This window comes from Mustela nigripes, chromosome 4 (genome assembly GCF_022355385.1).
Source record: "Mustela nigripes isolate SB6536 chromosome 4, MUSNIG.SB6536, whole genome shotgun sequence".
In the NCBI taxonomy this organism is placed as follows: domain Eukaryota; kingdom Metazoa; phylum Chordata; class Mammalia; order Carnivora; family Mustelidae; genus Mustela; species Mustela nigripes.
Genome location: NC_081560.1, coordinates 28,380,057 through 28,404,481, shown reverse-complemented (window position 1 = coordinate 28,404,481; position 24,425 = coordinate 28,380,057). Strand labels below are relative to the sequence as shown.

Sequence of the window (24,425 nt, the reverse complement as noted above, 5' to 3'; positions counted from 1 at the left end):
TGGAGAGCAGCGGCTCTTCCTACAAAGGAGGGCTGGGCGCTGCCCAGGTAGGAGCAGGCAATGGGAAAAAAGCTACAAAACCTATCTCAGGGTTGTGTTTTCAGAGCAAGCAGGACCCGCAGAGTATTTGTTTTACCAGGAGTGGCTTGGGAGTGGAGGCTGAAGGAGATGATGGCCAAGTTCTTGCCACGTCGCTCCTCAGTGCCACCAATGTCCCACTACCCTCGGAGAGGACAGAACTAAAATACGTGGAAGGGAATCCTAGTTGCTAGAAACACCATCAGAAGTTAGAAGTTAAAAATGGTGCCAGTGGCTGGAACAATGAGCTACATCCCAGATCACAGGCCACAGCCTGAGTTGCTGGAAAAGTTTAAGCCTTCAACTTTAAACAGAAACCAGAGAGGTCACCTGACCCTCCATCCCTGAATCATATGCTGCTCCGTGGCGGGGGTGACAGTGGCAGCGGGATGGATGGACAAGAATACAAGAGAAGCTTTAAGAAGTTTAACTATCTGGGTTGGGAGACAGACAGATGCACTTGAATTATTGAGCGAATAATACAGCATCCGGAAGCTTCTTACACACATACAAAGTGTAGGAGTCTGGACAAAAGAATAGTGAATGGGGGCTGGAGTGGTCAGGAAAAGCTGCATCCACAAGAGGGAACTCGAGTGGGACCTTGAAAAAAGTATCATTTTAGCAAAGAAAAGCAAAGCATCATGTTTTCTCTCAGCCTCCTCCGCAGTGTCAGGGAGATGCAAAAAGCATTCCTTTTTTACAAAAGGAGTTTGGGATAAAAGGGAGAAACTTCAAATTCAATACACACAACTTCTGCTGCCTGAAAATAACCTCTTGCTTCTCCTGAGTACTCACCACTATCGATGTCTTTACATAGCTAATTTCTGCTGGAGACTTAGGCCCTGCCGGAGAACCCGCTGTTGGGCAGACTGCCATCTATGGGAGCCCAGCGGCCCCACTGCAAGGACCCCACACAGCCTTATCTTCAGACAAGGAACCCAAAGCTAAGAGAGATTCACAGATGGTTCTAGTGCCACCCAGCTGGTCATGGTAGAGTTAGAGCACAAAGCCAGGCCCACTAACATCAAAGCTCCCACTCTTCCTCCCACGCCGGCTGCACTCTGCTGACCCTTCCATGCTTATCCCTTTCTCATTGATATGGCTTCCTGAAAACAAGCATTTGCCCGATGCAAGCAAGAATGTTCCCTGCATTCACATGTTAGTGTACACCCAATACGGGCTAGTCTCTTTTTCAGGATCGCTAAAAGGAAGGAGATGAAGCAGGAGCTGAAAGCAGGAAGATGCTGCTACCCGTGACAGGAGGCAGAAGTGGATCTAAGGATGTGCTTTGTAGAACATCAAGACTGTTTCAGGCCCAAACCTTCATGATTCTTAGAACTGAAGAACTGGGTGGGATATCGGTAGCCACATCACCATCAGGAGTTAGTGCCCAGTGGACCTTTACCATTGCCCGGACTTAGGTGGTGCCATGAGGAATGTCAGCACTTGGACCAGCACTCAGGGGTCCTGGTTCGTATCCTGAAACACATGCATGTCTTTCCAGCATCAGTGTCCTGCCTGTTTGCTAGTGTTTTAAGTGCAGCCAGATACGGTCCTCCAGTTGCTAAATCAGCTCTTCTCAAAGTCAGTTGCACAGCAGAATCATTTGGGGAGTTTCTGAAGATCCCCAAACCTAGGCAAATCAGCATCTCTGGGGATGGGCCCAGTCCTCATTATTTTCTAAAGTGCTGGTGAGTCCAATTTGCAGTTAAGGCTACAACATACACTCTATGCATTGTAAGCACAGAAGACCATGCCTGATAAGAATGTTCACTTCGTGTCTTGAGAACTTCTTTCGATTTACTCCTTTGAACACAAAATACGTTTAAATTCAGATACACTGGGAATTAATAATACTGCTGCTTGAATAATCTTTGTAAGACACACAGCTGACCCCACCCTGCACCACTCCCTGCAGGGCTAGGGAGAGGTGAGGTGCCCAGAGCACAAAATTTCAAGAGAAGCGGACAGTCCAGTTACACGTGTTCTTCAGGGGAATCCTTCCTTATAGCTACAAGCATGAACTAGGAAGGCAAACCGAGTGCTCTGGGCCCCACCTGTGCCTCCTGTGGTCTCGGGGACTGTGGCTGAGTTAGCCATGCTTCCTTCGCTTCCTACTGAGTTGGCCAGGCCACCCACTGGGCGGCCGCAAGGATCAAATGCAGTTGGCGCTCAGCAGCAGGGAGGCAGTGTCCCTGCCCGCCCGGCACCTGCTTACCCTCCCAGGCTGAGCACGTCTCCTGCTGCCAACTTTCTCCCCCAGCCCCGCCAAGGTCACATCAACTGCTCTCTCCTTCGTATCCCGTGGCACTTTAGCTCCCTCTAGAACTTCTCCCACTGGAGCTTAGCCGTTTATCCCAGTGCGTCTTACCTCCCATGAGGTAATCTGGTAAAAGAGAAAACACTTTGGGATTAGTCAGACCTGGGTTTGAATCCCAGCTGGATGCCTGAGCATTCTCTTCGAGCCATGGCTTCCTGACCGCAAAATGATGAAAATAACACTGAATGCCAAGGGCTCTTGTATTCTGGCACATAGCAGCTGGGAAAGAAAGTTAGCTTCTTTCCCTGATCCACTAAACCCTCCATTCCAAGAGCCATTCCAGCTATGAGTCCTTCGAGGTCAAGGACTTCGTTCAGCGTGACCACCTTTGGCGCCTTGCACTTAGTAGGGACTCAGCGCATATTTAGGACCCAATAAATGTTTGTCCTGCTGAAAGAAATCACAAGACAACCTGTATTTATACATGCAGACAAGCTGAGAAGTAAATTTTCAAACTGCAGGAAGAACTTGGAAGAAGGCGAAGAAGAAAGAATGAGCATAGGCTTTGCTGGGAACAGCCGGCAGACCACACTAACTGGAACAGTCAAGACCCACGGGGAAACATTGGTGGAGGAGAGAACGGAGGACACAGCACAGCCAATAGCAAAGGCCTTGGTTTCAGGGAGGATGAGTCTGGACTTTCTGAGACAGTTACCGCAGGTGTGTATCTCTAAAGCTTTGTTGGTAATCCTGTACCTTTCCATTGAGCAGGTAGGTGGCAGGCTGTGTTATGTTCATCAGAACTCCCACTGGACTCCAGCTGAATTTGTATCTCAAAGGATTGTCTGAATGTTCAGGGGCTGGAAGCCCACCACAGTAGGAAATGTAAGATTCAATCTGAAAATAGGGATGAAAGACAATGACAGAAATGGGATAAATGAGGTGAACTTGCTGCGTTTTTTCCCTGACATTTACAAAGGCTTTCAAAAGCCTTTCTTAAAGCCTTTAACCCTTTCTTAAAGCCAAACTCTATTTATTAAGTCAGTTATACTTATATATATACATATCTGTGTATATATGCTATATATGTGTGCATATGCATAAAATCTTTAAAAATTTTGTAAATATTTAAAAAAAATTTTTAAATCCACTGGAGATTATGACTAATATTTTGCTAGTTAAAAATCCAACTATTAATTCAATTCTGCTTGGTCAGTTCCTCCTGACTTTTGTGTTCAAATGATACATTTGATTATAATTTTTTATATATTTGTAATATGTAGGTATAAATAGTATTAGTAAAGAATTAATAGACAATATAATTAATCTTTATATAAAATATAATTCTAACTAACTTGATTCTATATGTGATTGCATACATGTTACATATATATAACCTAAAGTATTTAATCTGACTCACCACATTTTCCTTCTCATGAATAAAGGATACTTTATATACCAAAGACTGAAAATATTCCAAAGAATTTTTCCCACTTTTAAAAGTTAAGCCTTTATCCATTCATGGATGAAGAAGATATGGTATACATATACAACGGAATACCACTTAGTCATCCAAAATAAAAGAAAGAAAGAAAGAAAGAAATCTTGCCATTGCAATCTTGCCATTGCAATCTTGCCATTGTAATTGCCATTTGCAATGACATGGATGGAGCTAGAGGGTATTATGCTAAGCGAAACAAGTCAATCAGAGAAAGACAATTACCATATGATCTTACTCATATAGGGCATTTAAGAAACAAAACAGATCATAGGGGAAGAGAGGGAAAAATAAAACAAGACAAAATCAGAGAGGGAGACTAACCATAAGAGACTCTTAACTATAGGATTAAGAGTTTGCTGGGGGAGGAGTGTGGAGGCATGGATGGGGTTGCTAGAGGGGAGGGGAGTGGGGGGATGGGTAACCGGGGGATGGGCATTAAGGAGGGCATGTGATGTAATGAGCACTGGGTATTATATAAAACTAATGAATCACTGAACTCTACCTCTGAAACTAATAATAAACTTTATGTTAATTAGCTGAATTTAAATTTTAAAATAATTAAAAATAATAAAAAACAAATCAAGTGGGAAAAAATTAAAAATTATTGTTCTTAAGGCTACTTTAAAAAAGAATTAAAAAATAAAAATCAAGCCTTACTATCTCCAAAAGCTGTCTAAAATCTTTCATTAAAACAAATGTTATAGTAGCATCTATTTCTCTAAAAATCTATTGTTAAGCCTTGGACACTGTTTTACCACATAGATATTTCTGCAGTTAAAGGATTTTACTAGAAACTTCTAGTCAAAGTATGCGTTAGAATATAGCAGCTTCCTTAATTAAAATTATAAGGAGACTATTCTGTACATAAAAATCTGGGCCTTTTAGTATTTTCCTAAATGGAAAGTATTTAGTATTTAGTATTTTAGAAAGTATAAAGTACTTAGTATTTTCCTAAATGGACCTTTAGGTGTAAATTGGGCTCACCGTGGCTCCCACTTCCTTGGCCTTATCTATAGTTTCCATTGCCAGCATATGATCAAGACCAGGGTCCAATCCCAGTTCACCAATGACTGTGATGCCAGCATCTTCCACACTACAACAGGCAAGAAGGGGAGGGAGAAAAAGTTGGATATAAAATAAAAATAATGCCATGGAGCTAATTTGCTGAAAATGACTTGAAACTTACCTCTTTTCTAATTCTTTTAGTGCTGGTGTGATGTAGCTTGCAGTGATCATGTTAACTTTGCTTGTGATGCATGCCTTCGCCACAAGAGGATGCAATGCGTAAGGCAACAAGCTTAAAAATAGAGAAACTAATCAGAAACTTTCCCAACCCTACCTTTCAAAGTACCTTGAATTGAACTAAAGCTGAGACATCACTCTGATTATTCTCTCTAAGTGACCAATGACTCTTTGAGAACTACAGAATAAATTCATCCTGTTATCACATTTAAAACCCTCCACAATTTGACCTTCTCCTAATTTTTCCATTATTCTCCCTCTATCTTCTTCATAAACCATATATGGGAACCAAAGAAGTTACCATAATTCTCCACTCACAGTCTGTACTTTTCCAGCTCTGGAACTTTACTATCACTGTACCTTCTACTTGGAATATTATGTCCACCCACTCACCCCCAACCAGGTCATACCCTACTTAAAGAAATGTCTGAAAAGGCATCTCCACCAAGAAGCTCTCCCAGATTTCCCCAAAGCCAGATATTCTTCTGCATTCATTCAGCTTTTTCTTTGCAACATTTAATGGAATTTATTCCATTCATCCTTATATTTCTATGATTTTCTGTCTTGGTTCCCCTACTAAAAGAGAAGGTTCCTTTTCTTTTTCTTCCATATTTCCCAAATGGTTATCGGGTTGATTAAACTAAGTCAAAGTGACCCATATGTTACACTACAGAGTATAATCTAAGAAAGTCCAAAAAAGCAAATAAGCTTTAATGGTACTGACCAGTGTAAAAGCTATTGAAACGGTTAGAAATCTATATGCTAAACAAAAAATGAAACTGTGTTCAAAATTTAACTTCAATTCGGTTTTCTTAAAGTCTGGCTTTGGTATTTTAATTTGGCACTAGGACTACACAATCACAAAAAATGAATTTCCATAAATGTTAATATAAATGAATACATTCATGTTCTATCCAAGGAATAATAAAACATCCTATCAACTGCATAACAATATTCAAGTTCCACGAGCTTCATAGTACAATGAAAATATAAATACAACTATAAACATGATCACACTTTATCACTGTATTCGTCAAATTCATCCTGCAAACTTTTTTTTCGAGGCCATCGCTTTGCTAAACTTCCAAACTACGCAAGTATTAACAGATTATTATCTTGTCATATTTTGCTTCGGATTTAGTTTCAAATGTGCCTTATAATGTTTTCTCTTTTTTTAGGGAAAAAAAAAAAACAATGTTTTATTTAGGTACCTATATGTGGTGAAACAAACTCCCTTTGTTTTATTCAGGAGGCTAGAACATTCCATTATGAATCATAATCATATCACTGACAGGCAATTTACTGGGTCACCAGTAAATTCTTGCTGCATAAAAATTATTGCACATTAAATTTATATAAATAGAATAACATTCTAAGTGCCTAAAGTGAGCCTATAATTTAAATACATTAAGAAATATTACACAAGTTTCCTACTGTATGTTTTTGAAACCTATATTGTTTTTTGTTTCTTCTTTTAAAGTAGGACATCACAGAACTTCCTCCAAGATATCATTTCAATCTGATATAACTATGAAAGTCACCTAATTATGGATAAGCAGGTAGTTTTTTTCTTTCATCTTGGAAAAATTATATTCTAACAATAAGTGACTATTCTCATCACTTTGGTATTTTAAAACCCAGTTTAATTACAGCATACCCTCATGTAGCTCTGTACCTACAAGTTACATCTGCATTTTTATCAGTAGTAAACACTATAGTTCAAGATCTGTTCCTCCAATAAAATTAAAAATAGTCATAAGGCTAGAGAATCTACTCATTTTCACTTAAGCTTTATAAGTCCAAACAACAAAAGAGCCACCGAAATATATGAAACACTAATAGTTCTGACACACCAATTCCACCTCTAGATAAATATCCAAAGGAAATGTGTATATATGACAACCAAAAGACAAATACTAAAATGTTCATAGCAACACAATTCATAATAGTCAAATTCCAGAAACAATCTGAATATCCAATAGTCAAAGGGATAATGAGGGTATATTCACACGATGAAATGATACATGGCAATGAGAATGAATAAACTATAATTACATGCAACACAAAAAACTCTCACAATCACAGTATTGCAGAAAGAAGGCAGCCACAGATTAGAACATACTGAGTTGTTCCAATTGTACAAAGCTGAAAACTAGCAAGAATTAATGTACGCATGAAAGGCCAAGATAGTGCTTACCTTTGAGGGATAGGGCTACTAGTGGAAACAGACACACGGAGGGCTTCTGGGGTACCGCTATTCTGTTTCTGGATGTGGATGATGGTTATGAAGTGGGTTCACTGTGAAAATTCACTGAACTATATACACTTATGATCTGGGCATATTTCTGGGTACATACTTCAATTGAAAATTTACTTAGGAGAGAGAGAAAATAAGGAGAGACATAACAATAACAACAATACATGGCAATCATCTCTTCCTAGATACTAACCTGATGACAAGATCCTGTTTTGCCACCAAGGAGTTCAACTTCTCTTCTTGTTTACTAATGTCCACGCTAATAGGATTAATATTATATTTCTTGCCTAACTGTTCAATTTGGTTCTTCATGTCAGAGCCTATTTCGAGGATACGAAAGTTCAGTTTTTAGATTACCCTTCACTAGTCAGAGAGTAAAACACATTTTAACATCTCCAAAAATAATTTCTCAAAGTTTAGAAAGAAGATAGTCATCTAAAATTCACGGAGTAAGCATGCACTGAAATCAGTTTCCCTTCTTCTTCTTTAAAAATCAGGGCTTATTTACCTACTGTGATTTCGACCTTGTTATCTCTTGACAGATATTCCAACACAGGTTCAGATACATAACCAGATCCAAGAACCAAGACCTTTTTCTTGGTGCCCATTGAAAGTGACTGAGCAAGTTCCCTATAAATAAAAGAGGGGAAGGGGAGAAGAACTGAGTAACAAAAACATATTTAAGTAACAAAATCTTGCTGTCCCACAAACAAATCAAACCTTAGACTATGAAGCAACATTTCATATAGTAAGAACCTCAACAGGAGTTCCCCAGACCAACACTTTTCATTAATTATTTTAGATTTTGTACAATGATTAACAGACCTGACTTCTCTGAGGTATACATCCATAGATTTCCATGAATTCCCAACCAATGGTGAGATGCACATGAAGGACCACTGCCTGGCTTACCCACAATTGAGTAACATGGTTTCACACTTTATCCTTCCAGGGGACATGATTCAAAATCATGCCAGGGGCTATGCATCAGAAACCTTACTCCTCACAACAATTTAAGGGGACAACCATCTGAGAAGGAGATTATTATTTGCCACATCAGGTATCGTTTTGTCATTTGTCATTAGGGTCACTTGAAAACAATTAAAACCAGACTTTTGAAATCACAAATGCCATGGGTTAAATATAAAAATTTAAGATGAATTACTAGGCAGGATTTTAATGCTTGCAACAATTTATTCTGTTGGAATCTGTCCCTTCCTGACAGATTAACTCTCTGCCTTTCCTACAAGCTATGGCCTCCAAAACCATGACTATCTTATTAATGTTCAACAAACTTTGTCTTAAATATGGAAGATATTCATTAAAACTCTGTTCAATCAAATTCACAGATATCGATGCAAGACCATGGGAATGGCTTGGTGCCAGGGACATAAACAGAAGGCTCTGTTGTTGCAATCTTTTTGGGCAAGATGTCCTCAAACTTTAACCTTTCCATTAATTCTAAGTGAATAAAAATAAATTTAAATACAAAATGTCCCTGTTCCTCTTCACCCTCAACACTCATATTACTGATGAAGTGAGTCTCCTTTAATCTCCCCTCCATCCATTTCACCTGACAGAAAAGAACACAATTATTTGTTCTTGTATATGTTTTCTAACAACATTTTCTATAGTTTATGTAATTAAACTATATTCTTTTGATGTCCAAAAACACAATGTTCAAAATACATTTTTTAAAACTCTCTCTTAGATTTTAATTCCGTCCACCCCATCAGCTATTTCAAACACTCGAAGTTAATAATCACTTCACTAAGTGATGAAGAGAATATTCACATAAGGCAGATCTTTAAGGTAACTTAAATTTCCTTTCAATATATAATCCTCCTTATCGGTCTCTTGACAGAGATTCCACCAGGAAGGAACGTTGTAAGTCCTAGTAGATTTGCTGCTACAAGAAATATGGTGTGTAAGAGTGAAAACATCATCATGACCAGTCATGTTAGACATGTTATTAGGATTAGTAATATAAGAGATCATCAGATAGTAAGAATCAAAAGATACAGAGAGTTATGAAAAATGAATATAGTAAAGTTTCCCCTATAAGAAATACTCCTACAGGACTACAGTGCTAGCCAGTTTAAAAAACAAAAACAAAAACAAATCTCTCTTGATATCTTATGCCAGAATATTTCACCAACACTTCAAAAGTAACTGTAAGAAAACGAACACAGATGGACAAGCACAGCAGTAGTATACTTGATCCAAGCAGATCTCTTTATTTACTTCTTACAGATAGAAGAGCTGAGAAAGAAGATAAGGCAGTTTGTTCGCTTCTTTTTAATTGTCCCACTCTGGTCTCTCCTGAGACTTCAGTGCATGGGTTATTTTGTTAAATGTGAATAGACCAATGGAGCAGACATAAACATAAATCAAGTACAATCAGCTGAAGAGGACCAGAACATTCCAAAGAAATGTCAATGTTTTCAAACTCTGAGTAGTAAAATCAATTAAGGAAACAAGGGCCTTAGCTAAGTACCTTTCTAAGAGAACTATTCTCTAGGGTACATTTACCACATTACTGTTTGGCACCTTCCTCCTAAGAACTCCCAGGGAAAACTGACCTCTCACCATTTTCTTTCTTCACTACTTCTCTTCATTTCTAAATAAGAGACCACTTGCCTAAACATTATACTAAACAAAATAGAGTCCAAACCCTCAACTAAAAATCAAACTGAAAGTACCACAGGAAGGATTAGTGTGCTTATTTTCTTTGAGAAAATAGCTGATATTTGTATATCAATATACAAAATGCTAGCGAAAGAACAAGGGGTTACCCAAAAGACAACTTTTTAGACTCCTGCTTGCTTACACCCAAGTCCACAACAGGAATTTAGCAAGCCAAAATGATGTTCAGAGAAAAATAATTCCCAGTGGTTTCAGCTAGTCACATAGTTTGGATTGCCTGTATCTAAAGACATTTTCAAAATTGTGTAAACCTAGTATCATGAACTCACAAAGAAACATTTAAAAATACTAAAAAAACCAAGATAGGAACAGTGCTTACCTGCTCTCTCGGAGTTTCTGGATATATTTATACTTATCAGTCAATACACCATTGGATGTAATCACTGCCTAAATGTGTATGACACAAGATATTTTAGTGTCCATATATTACACCCACAACAGGGGCTCATGTAACAAAGATGAAGAGAGGAAGGGAAAGGGAGAGAATGAGAGAGGATGGTAGTGGAAAAAATACAACCATGGAAAAAACTATTTTCATAACTTACATCTCGCACCACAGGAGAAAAATTCTGACTTTCAAGAGGCTGTGTGGCATCTGATAATATCTGAAAGGAAAATGAGACTGGTAAGAGACAAATGACATTGCAGAGAAGATCTTGGTGTTTATTTCCATATTAAAATATTAGTCAAAGGAAAAAAAGAATTTACAGGAGTTTTCTGAAGATCACTGAATACAAATAATTGGTAATTGAAGTCTACAAGCAATGAATTGTCCCTCAAGAAGCTACAATTTCAGCACAAGCCCCAATTTTAAAACTAAAACTTGATTACAATCATCTTTGCTTGTTAAAAACACTAAATGGTTTATCTTTTCCCAACAGTTTGATGTGTCATACTGAACATGCTGGCAAACATCACCATAAGTTTTACCCACTCCAAGGGCCTGAATCCCACCCCAAAGGTTCACACTGTTCTATCAGAAGAGAGAATGGGCCTTTCAGACAAAAAACCGTTAACCCTGCAATAGGGAGTCTCCCTCAGGTCCCTTCGGTTCTAGTATAGGCACATCAGCATTTCAAAAGCATGGAGATTCCCATTATCTCACAAGAATGAGTCCTGTGGAAAACGACAAAAGCCACATCTCTCAGATTAACACCCACCATCCTTCTAATCCTCCTCTTTTCTTCTAAGGTATCCAACTCCTGAATAGACTGCCTAGAGTAAAGTTCATGTCAGTTAGTAGTATTGCTTCTGATGGTCAGGACCTTTGGGTCAATGGGACAACCATTCCTTCCTTACCCTTGTGGGTTAAAGTCTAGAGTGGTCACCCAGCTGAGAAAGAGCAAAATTTACCTACCAGATAATGGCAGACAAATATTTATTTACTGTATTAAAATAAGTATCAGGGGCACCTGAGGGGCAGAGTCAGTTAAGTGTCCAACTCTTGGTTTCAGCTCAGGTTGTGATCTCAGGATTGTGGGATAGAGACTCCTGTCGGGCTCTGTGCTCAGCATGTAGTCTGCTTGAGATTCTCTCCCTCTCCCTCTGCCCCTCCCACTCATGTTCTCTCTCTCTGTAAAACAAGTAAGTAAATCTTAAAAAAAAATAAAACAAATATCAAAACTACTTTCATGTGTCTAAAACATACAACACTTATGCTATCTATTCCAAGCATATGGGCATTTAAAAAAAGATATCTATCTATAAGACCGGTAGAGCATCTTTGGGGAAGCTCATGGAATTGGCACAACTGGTGCCCTCCACTGCTTCTTTCACCCAACCACCTATGACTATTCCCTCATCAAGCTGACTCCCCCACCTACCAACCCCGCCTCCTACCAGGAGCCATCAGCAAATAACAACATGTGATTCGAATTTTACTTGGCATATGCCTAAACTACCGAACTCTTATATATCCTTCCATTTTCTCTGTTTATACGTAATTCTGCGGCCTTACTCAGGTCTTTCTGAGTCCAGGGGAACTACCTCCCACCTCTCTCCTTCCATTTATCTTCAATCTAAAACACAAACCTGATTGTTTCTTCTGTGTCTATTTAAAATAATCCAGTAGCTTTCTAATACCCTCAAGATCCAGTCTCTAGTTCCCTTTGTGGCCCCCAGAATTTCCTACAGTCTGTCTCTGCCTCTCCAACCTTAATTCTCCCTTCTGTCTCATACCCAAAACTCTAGTCCTATCAACTAGACTAAGGCTCATCTGCATTAGCATTCCCATGCCTCTGTACTAGAGCGTGTGGATGCTTCACATGCGATGCCTCTGCATGGAATTCCCACTCTTCATCCTCCAAGATACAGCTGAAGAACTGCCTCCTCTGGGAAGCCGTTATCAAAATCCGCCCCTAAGCAGACTGAAGCTAAGAACTGCACTTGGCATCCTGCCTGTGCAATAAAATGGTAAATATTCAATAAATATATAAATGGATATATGCAATAATTGCATGGATTTTTTCCCCCAAGAAAATGAAATAACTATCTTGAGTCCACCCAAAGAAAAGCAAACAGGAAAGACAACAAAAGGCTGCTGAATGACTGCATTTAACCTGCTGGGGTTCAACCATGACAAAAGTGCAGGCACAAGGGTCCTTGTCACTTTCACATATACCACCTTTGAGAGCTCATCACTTTTTCCTAAATCAATTTCAAGCTCTTTATGCTGGTATCAAGACCCCTTCTAATGTAGAACCAACATACTTCCCTTTATGTACCTTACTTCACAGCTCACAGAAACCCTCTGTTAAATTAACTCCCACCTTTGCTCTCCTGTCTCCATCACATGCCTCTTATTCCCATGCAAATGAACAGATCCTATACATCTGTCAAGAGCCAAATCAAATGTCACACCTTTCATAAAACCTTTCTGGACTTTACCGAACAAGACGGAGCCTCTCTCTCCACAACTTCATTAGCATGTTCCTAATGGCTGTTGTATTCCACCTTATGGCAGGGTTGCACACTTGTCTCATCCCTTCCTAGACCTCATGCCTCTATAGATCAGAAGGTGTATTTTAATTTTCTTCATCCATATGTGTGCCTTGTTCCAGCAGACAAAAAATATGTAACTAATTCAAGTGAAACAAACTTCTCTATTGGTTCAGAATGATAGCCTTTAATGCCACAGGGTCTGAACCTTATGTCAAAAAGGAAAATCTAGGGGTAAAAGACAGTGCATATACTTTTTTTTTTAAATATTTTATTTATTTGAGAGAGAGAGCGGGGAGAGAGGCAGAGATGGAGAAGCAGAGCCCCATGAAGGGCTCGATCTCACGACCCTGAGATCATGACCTGAGCTGAAACCAAGAGTCAGATGCTTAACGGAGATGAGCCACACAGGTGCCCTGATGGTGCATATACTTTAAATACAGTACCCATACAGTTATCAGAGGAGAACACAGACAACTTAATTTTTTTAGTGGTAAGCAGAACACACGTATCGAGACTACAATATAAAGCCATAAATTTTCAAAAATGTCCAGTGCTTAAAGACTGTGCTGACAAAGATGCCCCCAAGACAATCCCACCACACTGTTCAGAGGACTATCATGATGTATAAAAGGAAAAAGGTGTGACAATTTAGAGAAGCCAGCTTAGTCATCAAACATCTAAGCAATATCACCTGTTTCAGTCTGATCAAAAACCTCCAACACTTCACTGTCAGATAATTTTAACCTTCTCACATTGCCTAAGAGTCTATTAACTGCCAGTTTATGTAAGCAAAAACATACCACCTTTTTAAATGTACATTTTCTCTCCAGCAAAGGTGAATTCGTTTTTTCAGACCAATCTTCCCATTGAGTAAAACCAGGTAAAATGAAAAGCCTCAGTTTTTCGCTTCAAAGGGTAGATAAGACTTTTTTTGCTCTAGGGAAAATAGTGGAAAAGGAGGACCCTAAGTTCACCTCTTACCACAGACACAATTAGATGACAATCACATCAATTTAAATAACCCAGAAAATGACTTTAAGACTGGCGGAACAAACTCTCCACAGCTAAATGAAGAGAAGGTGCTACACTGAAGAGGGTAGGAAGGGCTGAGATGAAGGGATTTGAAGGACTTTCCACAGGAGGGAGGGACAATACAGGCACAGGGAAGGGAGAGAAACAGACTTTCACATGGGGAAACCCACACAGGAAAGATGAATCCCCCTAATTTTTGCTTTTAAAACTAGAAGGACTGAATTTTATAGCTTTTTACAAGCACCGGTACTTAAAACCTGGAACTTTAAAAATCTACAGGATTTTTAAATCTCTGGGAGAGCGCAGAGGCCAAGATGAAACTGAGTCCCTACCCTTAAAGAAACAGCATAAGAAAAAGCCCTACTGAGATATAGCACAGAAGGAGCAGTTTTAAAAATGCCTGGGGTATATGGGAGGAAGATATGTTTACTAATCTCTGAGCATGTGCTGGGGTGCAAGGTTCCATGAGAGACTTCTCCAGGAATAAAGAAGCTGGCCTGCACTATTTCCCTGCCCCACCCCTCAGCCTAAACACATGCCACAAGCTGAAAGCAGCAGAGGACCTACACTCCTACCTAACTTGATAACAGTGTGTCTACCCGTGTGTTCCCCTATGGACACACTCCCTCAAGCCAGACCTCAGCTCAATGTCTCCTCCCATGGAAGACCTTTGCAAGTTTTGTTAACACCCCGCAAGTGACCCAACAGTCTTCTGCAGATCAAACCCCTCTAATACACTCTTGGTCTGAGCCCATCCAATACAGTGCCATAAGACCGCCAGTATGCAAGCAGCCCTGATGGACCTGCACCACTCCAAAGTGATGCCTGCTCCAGGGAGAGGGACAGAGAACTACACACACCAGTCAGACTGAACCTCAGCAGTGGGCTGGGGACAGATAGCTGATCTGAGAGCAGGCCCCACTTACCCACAAAAGCTTTACAGAAGACAAAACAGGGAAAGCAACCTACACCTCAGTGCTACTGCATCTATGGAAAATGCCAGGTCTGACACAACTTAAACCCAAGGCATCCCCAGACCAACCTATTAATGTCACAGGGACCAAACATTGCCCATAATAGGCAAATAGGGCCATTGCAGATGATGACTGGAAAAAAAAGTGTCTCGGCCACAATAGCAGAGTGCACACAGCACATAGAGGAGACACCCCTGAAGTACCAGTTCTGATGTACAGGGAACACAGCACTGCAGGGCACTGCAGGGCCTCTTCTTCATAAGGCCACTACTTTCCAGAGCAGGAAATATAGCTGATTTTCCTAACACATGGAAACAGACACAGAGAGTTACACAAAATGAGACAGAGGAATATGTCCCAGATAAAGAATAGGACAAAATCACAGCAAGATACGTAAGTGAAGTGGAGACTACCTAAGTAAGATGCTCTTGAGGAAGGAGTGGAGGGCTCAGCGCAACCCTTAACAAAGAGAGAGAAAACATAAAAGAACCAATCAGAAATGAAGAACTCAATACCTGAAGTTAAAAATACACTAGATGGAATAAATAGTGGGCTAGAGAAAGCAGAAGAAAAGATCAGGGACCTGGAGAACGGAGTAATGGAAAACAATCAACCTGAACATGAGAGAGAATAAGTAACAATACAAAATAAAAACAGCCTTAGGGAACTCAGTTACCCAATCAAGTATAATAGTTATATTACAGGGATCCCAGAAGAAGAAAGAGAAAAAGACACAGAAAATATATTTGAAGAACAGCTGAAAACTTCTTTCTTCTGGGGAAGGAAACAAAAATCCAGATCCAAGAGACATAGAGAATCCCCCAAAAAGCTGACCCAAGGAGATCTGCACAAAACCACATAATAAAATGGCAAAAAGTAGTGATAAAGACAGAATTTTAGAAGCAGCAAGAGAAAAGAAAACAGTTACATATAAGGGTAACCCCACAAAGCTATCAGCAGATTTATCATCAGAAACTTAGCAGGCCAGAAGAGAGTGGCATGATATATTCAGAGTGCTAACAGAAAAAAACCTGCAGCCAAGAATTCTCTATCCAGCAAGAATATAATTCAGAATAGGAGGAAAAATAAAGTTTTCCAGACAAACTAAAGGTAAAGAAATTCATGATCACTACAACAGCCCTACAGGAAATGTTAAAGGAGACTCTTTGAGTGTGAAGGAATGACCATAAGTAGGAGTAAGAAAAGTAGGAGGCATAAGAGCAGTGAAATTAAGTATATCTATAAAAATCAGTCAAGGGACTCACAAAATAAAAGGATGTAAAGTACAACTTCATGGACCTAAAATGTGGGAGGAAGAGGAGTAAAGAATGGGTTCCAACTTAAGCAGCCATCATTTTAATACAGACTACCATATGCAGATGTTATATACAAACTGAACAGGAACCAAATATCAAAAATCAGTAATAGATATGCAAAAAAATAAAATAGAAAGGACCCAAGATCACCACTAAAGAAAGTCAACTAATCATGAAAAACCAACAGCTAACATCATACTTCATGGGGAAAAAAATGAGAGCTTTTCCCTAAAGGTGCAAACAAGACAAACGTGTCCACTTTCTCCATTTTTATTCAAGATAGTACTGAAAATACCAGCCACAGCAATCTAACAAGAAAGGGGATAAAAGCCATCTAACTTAGTAAGGAAGAAGTAAAACTTTCACTATTTGCAAATGACATCATGCTATATATAGAAAACTCTAAAGACTGCCATAAGAACTGCTGGAACTGATAAATGAATTTAGTAAGGTTGCAGGATACAAAAGTCAATGTACAGAAGTCCACTGCATATCTATACACTAATAATGAAGCAGGAGAAACAGAAATTAAGAAAACAGTCCCATTTACAATTATACCAAAAGGAATAAAATATCTAGAAATAAATTTTAATGAGGAAGTGAAAGACCTATCTGTGAAAACTATAAAACACTGATGAAAGAAACTGAAAATGATACAAACACATAGAAAGATATTTCATGTTCACTTATTGGAAAGACAAGTATAAAATATCCATACTACCCAAAGCAATCTTCAGGTTTAATGCAATTCCTATCAAAATACCAAAAGCATTTTTCACTAAAGTAGGACAAACAATACTAAAGTTTTAGTACAATACAAAAGATAGTACAGTACAATAGTACAATTTAGTACAATACAAAAGACCCTGAGTGGCCAATGTTAAAAAAGAAAAACAGGGGTGCCTGGGTGGCTCAGTTGGTTAAGTGTCTACCTTCAGCTCAGATCATGATTACTTGGTCCTAGAATGGAGGCCCGCATTGGACTCTCTGCTCAGCGGGGAGTCTGCTTCTCCCTCTGCCTCTCCCCGTGGCTTGTGCTCTCTCTCACTCTCACTCTTTCTCTCTCTCAAATAAATAAGGAAAATCTTAAAAAAGAAAAAGAAAACTGGAAGTATGACAACTCCAGATTTCAATGTATAGTACAAAGCTGTAGTAATCAAAACAGTACGGTACTGGCACAAAGTAGACAACAGATCACTAGAAAAAAAGAGAGAGCCTAAAAATAAACCCACAATTTTATAATCAATTAATCTTTGACAAGGGAGGCAAGAACACACTATGGGGAAAAAGTCTCAAACAAATCCTATTGTGAAAACTGAACAGCTACATGAAAAAGAATGAAACTGGACCACTTTCTTACAACATATACAAAAATAAACTCAAAGTGGGCTAAGGACCTAAATGTAAGACACTAAACCTCAAAAATCTCAGAAGACAGCACAGGGAGTAATTTTTCTAGCATTGGCCATAGCAACATTTTTCTAGATATGTCTAGATACATTTTTCTAGATAGGCAAGGGAAACAAAAGCAAAAATAAACTATTGGGACTTACATCAAAATGAATAGTTTCTGCACAGTAAAGGAAACAATCAACAAACTAAAAAATGGGAGAAGATATTTTTAAATGATCTATCTGATAAAGGATTAGTATCCAAAATATAGAAAGAACTGATATAACTCAACACCAAAAAACCCAAATATTCCAATTAAAAAATGGGCAGAAGACTTGAACAGACATTTCTCCAAAAGAAGACATACAAATAGCAAACAGGCACATGAAAAGATGCTCAGCATCAGTCATCTGGCAAATGCAAATCAAAATGACAATGAAACAGTACCTCACACCCAACAGAATGGCTAAAATAAAAAATACAAGAAACAACAAGTGCAGGAGAGGATACAGAGAAAAAGGAATCCTCTTGTACTGCTGGTAGGAATGCAAAATGGTACACTTGCTATGGAAAACTACATGGAGGTTCCTCAAAAAACTGAAAATAGAACCACCATATGATCCAGCAATTCCACTACTGGATACTTACCCAAAGAATATGGAAATACCAATTAGAAAAGGTATATGTACCCCTATGTTTATTGCAGCATTATTTACCATAGCCAAATCATGGAAGCAGCCCAAGTATCCATCAATAGATGAATGGATAAAGAAGATGTGGTATAAACAGATATGTGTGTGTGTGTGTGTGTGTGTGTGTGTACCCTCATACACACACACACACACACACACACACACACACACACACACAATGGAATATTATTCACCCATGAAAAATGGAATCTTGTCATTTGCAACAACATGAATGGAGCTAGAGTGTATACAGTGCTAAGCAAAAGAAGTCAGTCAGAGAAAAACAAATACCATATGATTTTCCTCATATGGGCAATTAAAGATACAGAACAAAGGAACAAAGAAAAAAAAGAGACTCTTAACTACAGAGAATAAACAGATGGTTACCAGAGGGGAGGTGGGTAGAGCGATGTGTGAAACAGGTGATGGGGAATAAGGGTACACTTTTCACGATGAGCACTGAGTAATGTACAGGATTGTTGAATCACTATATTGCATACCTGAAACTACTGGAATTAAAATTTTTTAAAAATAAGGTAAAAAAGACTTGCTCCACCATAATTCTGGGGAAGAAAACCCAAAGAGATGAGTCTAGCATCTGGCATGACCTTTCATGGGTATGGCAGGAAGAGAACCTAGAGCAACCACAGCCTCCAGAATGTGAGTGGAAAATGCCAGAAAGGGCAGACTCAGAAAAAGCAAAGCCCAACTTTCATGTGAACTCTGTTTAAATCTCTGGATAACCCCCAAACTGAGTGTGTGTAAGTAAGCAACCCAGGTAAAGATGAAAGAACTGAATTTTTATTTGAGCTACCCCCAACCTTAGATGAGGCAAAGTGTTCAATTTAAGTCTAACTAGTCTAAGTCTAACCTCTGCTAATTAAAAAAAGAGAATCAACCCCTTCCAGGAAAATGTAACAATCTAGAATCTCCACAGCGTAACTATTCACATCATCCAGGATACAATCTCAAATTATGCAACTGGAAAAAACCAGAAAACTATGATCAGACCCATTTTTAAGGAAAAAGACAATCCATAAGGCTCAACCCCAAGCTGACATGGAATTTTGGAAATATGATGCAAAGACTATAAAGAGACTTTTCTAACTCTGTCCATATGATAAAGAACAGTACACTCAAAGTGTATGAAAAGATAGAAATTCTCAGCACAGAAAGAGAAGAGTATGCCTAACATAAATACTGAAATAAGAACACTTATTTCTGGCAAATGAAATAGCATTTAGATAACACAGTCTTTTGGCAGTCAATCACTGATCACAATGAAAAATACAGGACCAGAACAAAAGCTGTCACTTTACTAAGCATTAGTGACAAACATCCAATAAAATTTTCTGTATTTCTGATTTTTCAAATCTGTTCATCACAGCACAGTAAGAATGTTCTAACATGAATTGACCTAGACAGCAGAAGAGTGAAAAAAAGGAAATCTTATCTCAATGTCATGAACATTCTTAATAAAATATGCATAATGAGAGATAAATTCAATTATAATTAATCATGAAGGCAGTTATATAATCATATTTCCCATAAGACAAGTAAGCAGAATATATAAATGTATGTCTATAAAAACTTTTGAAGGAGGGCTGGCATTTCATTTTACAGCAGATTTCTTAGGTATTGGAGACCAGAACATTCCCAAGATCCCTCCACAGTTCTATTTAAAGCCACAGAATTGTGGATGCTACCAGTCAGCTTACCATTTCTTCAACGTAAGGGTAAAGCATGTCTCCAAAGTATTCTGTAGCTTCAATCGGAAGCTGTGCTGGCAAATTGTCAATGGAACACATCAGAATCCCAGAACCTTCAACACTAGGAGAAGCAATACGCTTTATTCAGATGTATAAAATGTTATTTGTAAGCTCTAACTTTTCCAGGTGTCCACTCCATTATGTGTTTCATAATAATTTATAATTGTGTACCAAAGTATAAAAGAAAATAAGCAAGACTTTCTTCAGCCACCCATCTCCCATTTAAATATAATTTACATGTTTTTAAGTATTTGAATTTGCATGTAGTTTTTCCTACCATATTTTTAAATATATTTGAGCAAAGCTCTGGATATTTGTATAGCCATCATAAAAATGTAAAACATTGAGATTTTAAACTACTACATCAAGGTTAAGTGATGTATTACCATCTACCTCTTGCCTTAGCAAACTCACCTGTCATGAATGATATGCTGGTCTGCATCATACATACAAAAGGGATGTTCTATTGTCGTACATTCAGTCATAAACTCTATAGATCCTCCTGTGTCAGCTGAAATGTCACATATCGCCACAAGTCTGAAAATAACATGAATACTCAGATCAGAGCATGGAACTTCTCAACAAGATTAAAGATGAATGAAAATGAAAGGTCCTTGAACAACTTTCAGTGTGGGAGCCAAATATTTCCTGGGCTCTTCAGTTCTTTTTCCTACAGTTCACTGTTCAGGACACTGTATTCTTCTAGGATATGGACAATCTTCCCAATACAAGTTTTAGTATCCATACACAAAAGTAAGAAGAAAAAGAAGAGCAGGTGAAGAAAAAAGGAAATCAAAGTGGAAAACCCCATCCCTAGAGAAATCATAAGAAACAACCTCGTTAAAATTAACCTATTCAGCCAACTCTAAATAATTTATGAAGGTTTGATTACACTACCTCCACCCTGCTTAGCGGCACAAGGTTTATTCTGAGGGGGACTCTGCATGACCGAAGACTACAGAACACACAAATACGTTGTTCTTCATACAAGGTGAGGCCAGTGTGTCCCATCAGAAGGTTTGGAATTGTAGGTAACTTTTTGTATCATGGAGATAGGTCTGTGCCTATCTAGCCACATAAATCTCCAGAATTATGAACAGAAATATCAGCCCAGCTTTTGAAATCCTTTAGTGGTTGACCAAAAATGTCCTGCCCAACCTCCAACTACCACTTGCCTTTATAAACCCTGCACTAGAGCTAGACTGTTAGACTCGCTGTGTCTTAAATTGTGCTTTGGTGGTTCCATACTTATCAAGCATCAATCCTATCCACCTGCAATTAATTCTCTTTCTCCTCAATCTTCCCTTTCAAGGCTTTGCTGAACCCAATGTTCCTACTTTCTTCTAAATTCTTGAGCTATTTATTGCTCCTAAGTATTCCCTTGGCATTTACATCATGCCAGCTGCATGCCTGAGGGTAGCAATCATATTTTTTCTCTATACTTTAGCTTAGCAGAGTGCCAGGTAGATGAGGTATTCACAATTTACTGTGATTAATTGATTTATTTATTGACTAATTATGTAATTCAACATTTAATAATTATTTGAATATAAACTGTATGTCGGGCAATGTACTGGGTACTTGTCGCCAAAATAAATAGGACCCCTATCCTTAAGATTAAATTTTAACGGGAGGGAAAAAAATAATAAACATAAGAAAATAAATAATCATGAATTTCGGGAAGGGAAAAAGTAACAGACTAGAGAGAGATGGGGACAGGGACATAGAAGATCTTTCTAAGGAGTTTACCTTTGAGCTTCATGTAGAGTTGAGAAGAGAGTTTTAAGAAGAAGGAAGGTGAACTGTCAAATGCAGCAAAGAAATTGAGTGAAATAAAGCAGACCGCTAGTCTTTAACGGTCAAGTCCTGTGTATGTGAATCCCCTGTAGATGATACCCTAAGAGTGGGCTCTGCTGCTGAAAACTGCCATCCTTACTGAAGTAAAGTGCTTACTTGTGCGGTAATGCAGGGCAGCCTTCCACACCGGCAACAGAGGACTTGCCTGGAACCAAGAGAGTCTGGACATCTTGGCGAGTTAGCAGACGAGGGGTGTTTTGCTCCCAGTAGATTCCGTTAATTAAACAAGTTGTATAGGGTGCAATCTGTAAAGCAAGTGCCGACTTGAACAAGATAGGCAATGGCAAATTTCAAAGCAGCAGGCTGAAAGAGAGCTATCAGTAAAGTTCATGAGAAATAATTTAATATTACTTCAAACTGACTTTATTATTTGCCACATCAGTGGTCATTCTGGGAGGTGAGGACAATAAATACCCACCCAGATTTCAGTGTAGAATTACTCCATGAAAGATAAGTCTATGAGCATAGATATATTAATATTTCTGTTTCCTAAGGTAGTGCATGGCCAAGAAAAGGAAAAGGACAGAATCAAGTGACCTAGCCCTCTATTTCCAGCTCAACCACCAGTAGTGTGATCTACATCATGCTACTTCAACTTCTCTGGTCTCTATTTTCCTTACCTGCCAGACTGGGATAACATGTACCCCATTCCTCAAAGGAATGCTGTGAGGACTGAGTCAGATAACATCTATAAGCTCCATGGACAAATGTGCTACACACATGTATACATGGTAACTAGGTCATTATAAATTTTAGGAGGCATCCAATCACCAATATTTCTGTGACTGGGGGAACAACAAGGGATGGGAATGTACTAGATTTTTAATTTTTCAGTCTGAAACTAGTTTCATAATTTTTCTTTCCCAAACATCTCAAGCATTCTCAAGCTACAGGTAAAAGTCCTTCTCTACGACATGCTCTACATGCCATAACAGCTGTATTTCATACCAGAATCTGCTATCTTACTGTTCAAACGTATTTCTGAACTTTTTATTTTGAACTTTTTATTTTTTGGTTTGCTGATTTTGAGGACGACTTCACAGTGACTCCTACATACATACATTTTTCTTCTTAGAAGATACAGCCAGTATGTCCCCATCAGAAGGTTCTGTATTATAGGAAACTTTCTGTACCATGGGGACAGGCCTGTGCTTATGTAACTGTGCTGTTTCACTCTAGTCCTCTGTAATCAATGCCATGGATTCCAAGACAACTGTCTGAGGTTATGACTGCAATTTGTGTCCATAGAAGGGATGACCCTAGGTTGAGATGAAACCTCATAGACATTGTGCTTTGCCAATTGCACTGACCAGTCCAAGGTAAATACAGAAAAGAGTATTCCACAGGAAATGATTTAGAGTTATTGGGCACATGCAGACCTAAAGCAGAAATAGAGATATTGAAACTAAGGGCATACCCAGCAAAACCACTAAGTAAAGCCCGCTCCCAACATCAATAAAAGCCAACAACTTCTAAGGCCAACCCAAAGGATTCACAAGTCAATATGGGGAACTGAAAACCACTATATACATTAGTAATCTCTCTCCTTGAAAACAGCCTAACTATAGCATATTAGGAGCAACGAAGTGAGAAGCTGAGTGTGATACTCACGTCAGTATTAAAACGACTTATGTAGTGCTCAGGGTATTTGTCATACTCTACAGGATCATACACACCATCTGTTTTCCTGACAAGATGATGATGGCGACTTAACACTGTCCCATACACTTTTCTCAGGTCTTGGAGAGGAGAAAGAAATTAGTAAAGTAGGTGACAAATGATAAAGATTTATGGTGATAAAGTATTATAACACAGAAACTGTTAAAAACAGTAAAAGATACATACAGTCATTCCCCTCCCCTTACCTCCATTTTGGGAAACTTCTTTTAATTCATGTGGTTCCACATATTCACAAGGCAACTCATTGAAGATTTCTTGGGCTCCCTGTAAATAATGCATGAGTAAAAATCTAAAAATCAATAGGAAAGAAGCCAACATGTTTTCCTGCAAAGATTCCAATTCACTTTTCCCACAATTATTAGCTCCATTTGTCCTGCCCAGAGACGAAGTGTGCAACACAGAAGTACAGATAAGCTTCTTTCACACAGCCTACAAACCAACTTTTATTCCAGTAGGAACAGCATCCATTGGAAGGAGCTTTCATTTTTTTTTTTTTAACTAAAGTTACTCAGAGTAGACACAAAGGTGTTTAAAAATGAGGGCACAATAAAATATTTCTATTTACTTTTTGTTTCATTGCAGAGCTATTTCAAGTGACAAAACTGTATTTCCTCTGAAAAAAATCAGATGCCTATCTCACAGTATAATACAAAGAGTGATGTCCTATTAGTAATATGTTTTCATTGAGAGAAGATCCCTGCAGGATCACAATCGCCTTCTCAAAACCAT

At 38.6% G+C, this 24,425-nt stretch overlaps 1 protein-coding gene across 1 annotated transcript in view; it reads right to left on the bottom strand.

Moving 5' to 3' along the window:
- AASS (aminoadipate-semialdehyde synthase) overlaps positions 1-24,425 on the bottom strand; it is a 51,724-nt gene that overhangs the window by 8,681 nt on the left and 18,618 nt on the right. Inside the window, exons 7-18 of the mRNA XM_059396501.1 lie at positions 23,882-23,960; positions 23,628-23,755; positions 22,113-22,261; positions 20,574-20,696; positions 20,109-20,220; positions 10,590-10,649; positions 10,364-10,431; positions 7,847-7,968; positions 7,532-7,658; positions 5,026-5,136; positions 4,824-4,932; positions 3,095-3,235 (exon numbers count right to left, since the gene is read on the bottom strand). Coding sequence (XP_059252484.1) covers positions 3,095-3,235; positions 4,824-4,932; positions 5,026-5,136; positions 7,532-7,658; positions 7,847-7,968; positions 10,364-10,431; positions 10,590-10,649; positions 20,109-20,220; positions 20,574-20,696; positions 22,113-22,261; positions 23,628-23,755; positions 23,882-23,960 — 1,329 coding nt within the window. The remainder of the gene's footprint in view (positions 1-3,094; positions 3,236-4,823; positions 4,933-5,025; positions 5,137-7,531; positions 7,659-7,846; positions 7,969-10,363; positions 10,432-10,589; positions 10,650-20,108; positions 20,221-20,573; positions 20,697-22,112; positions 22,262-23,627; positions 23,756-23,881; positions 23,961-24,425) is intronic.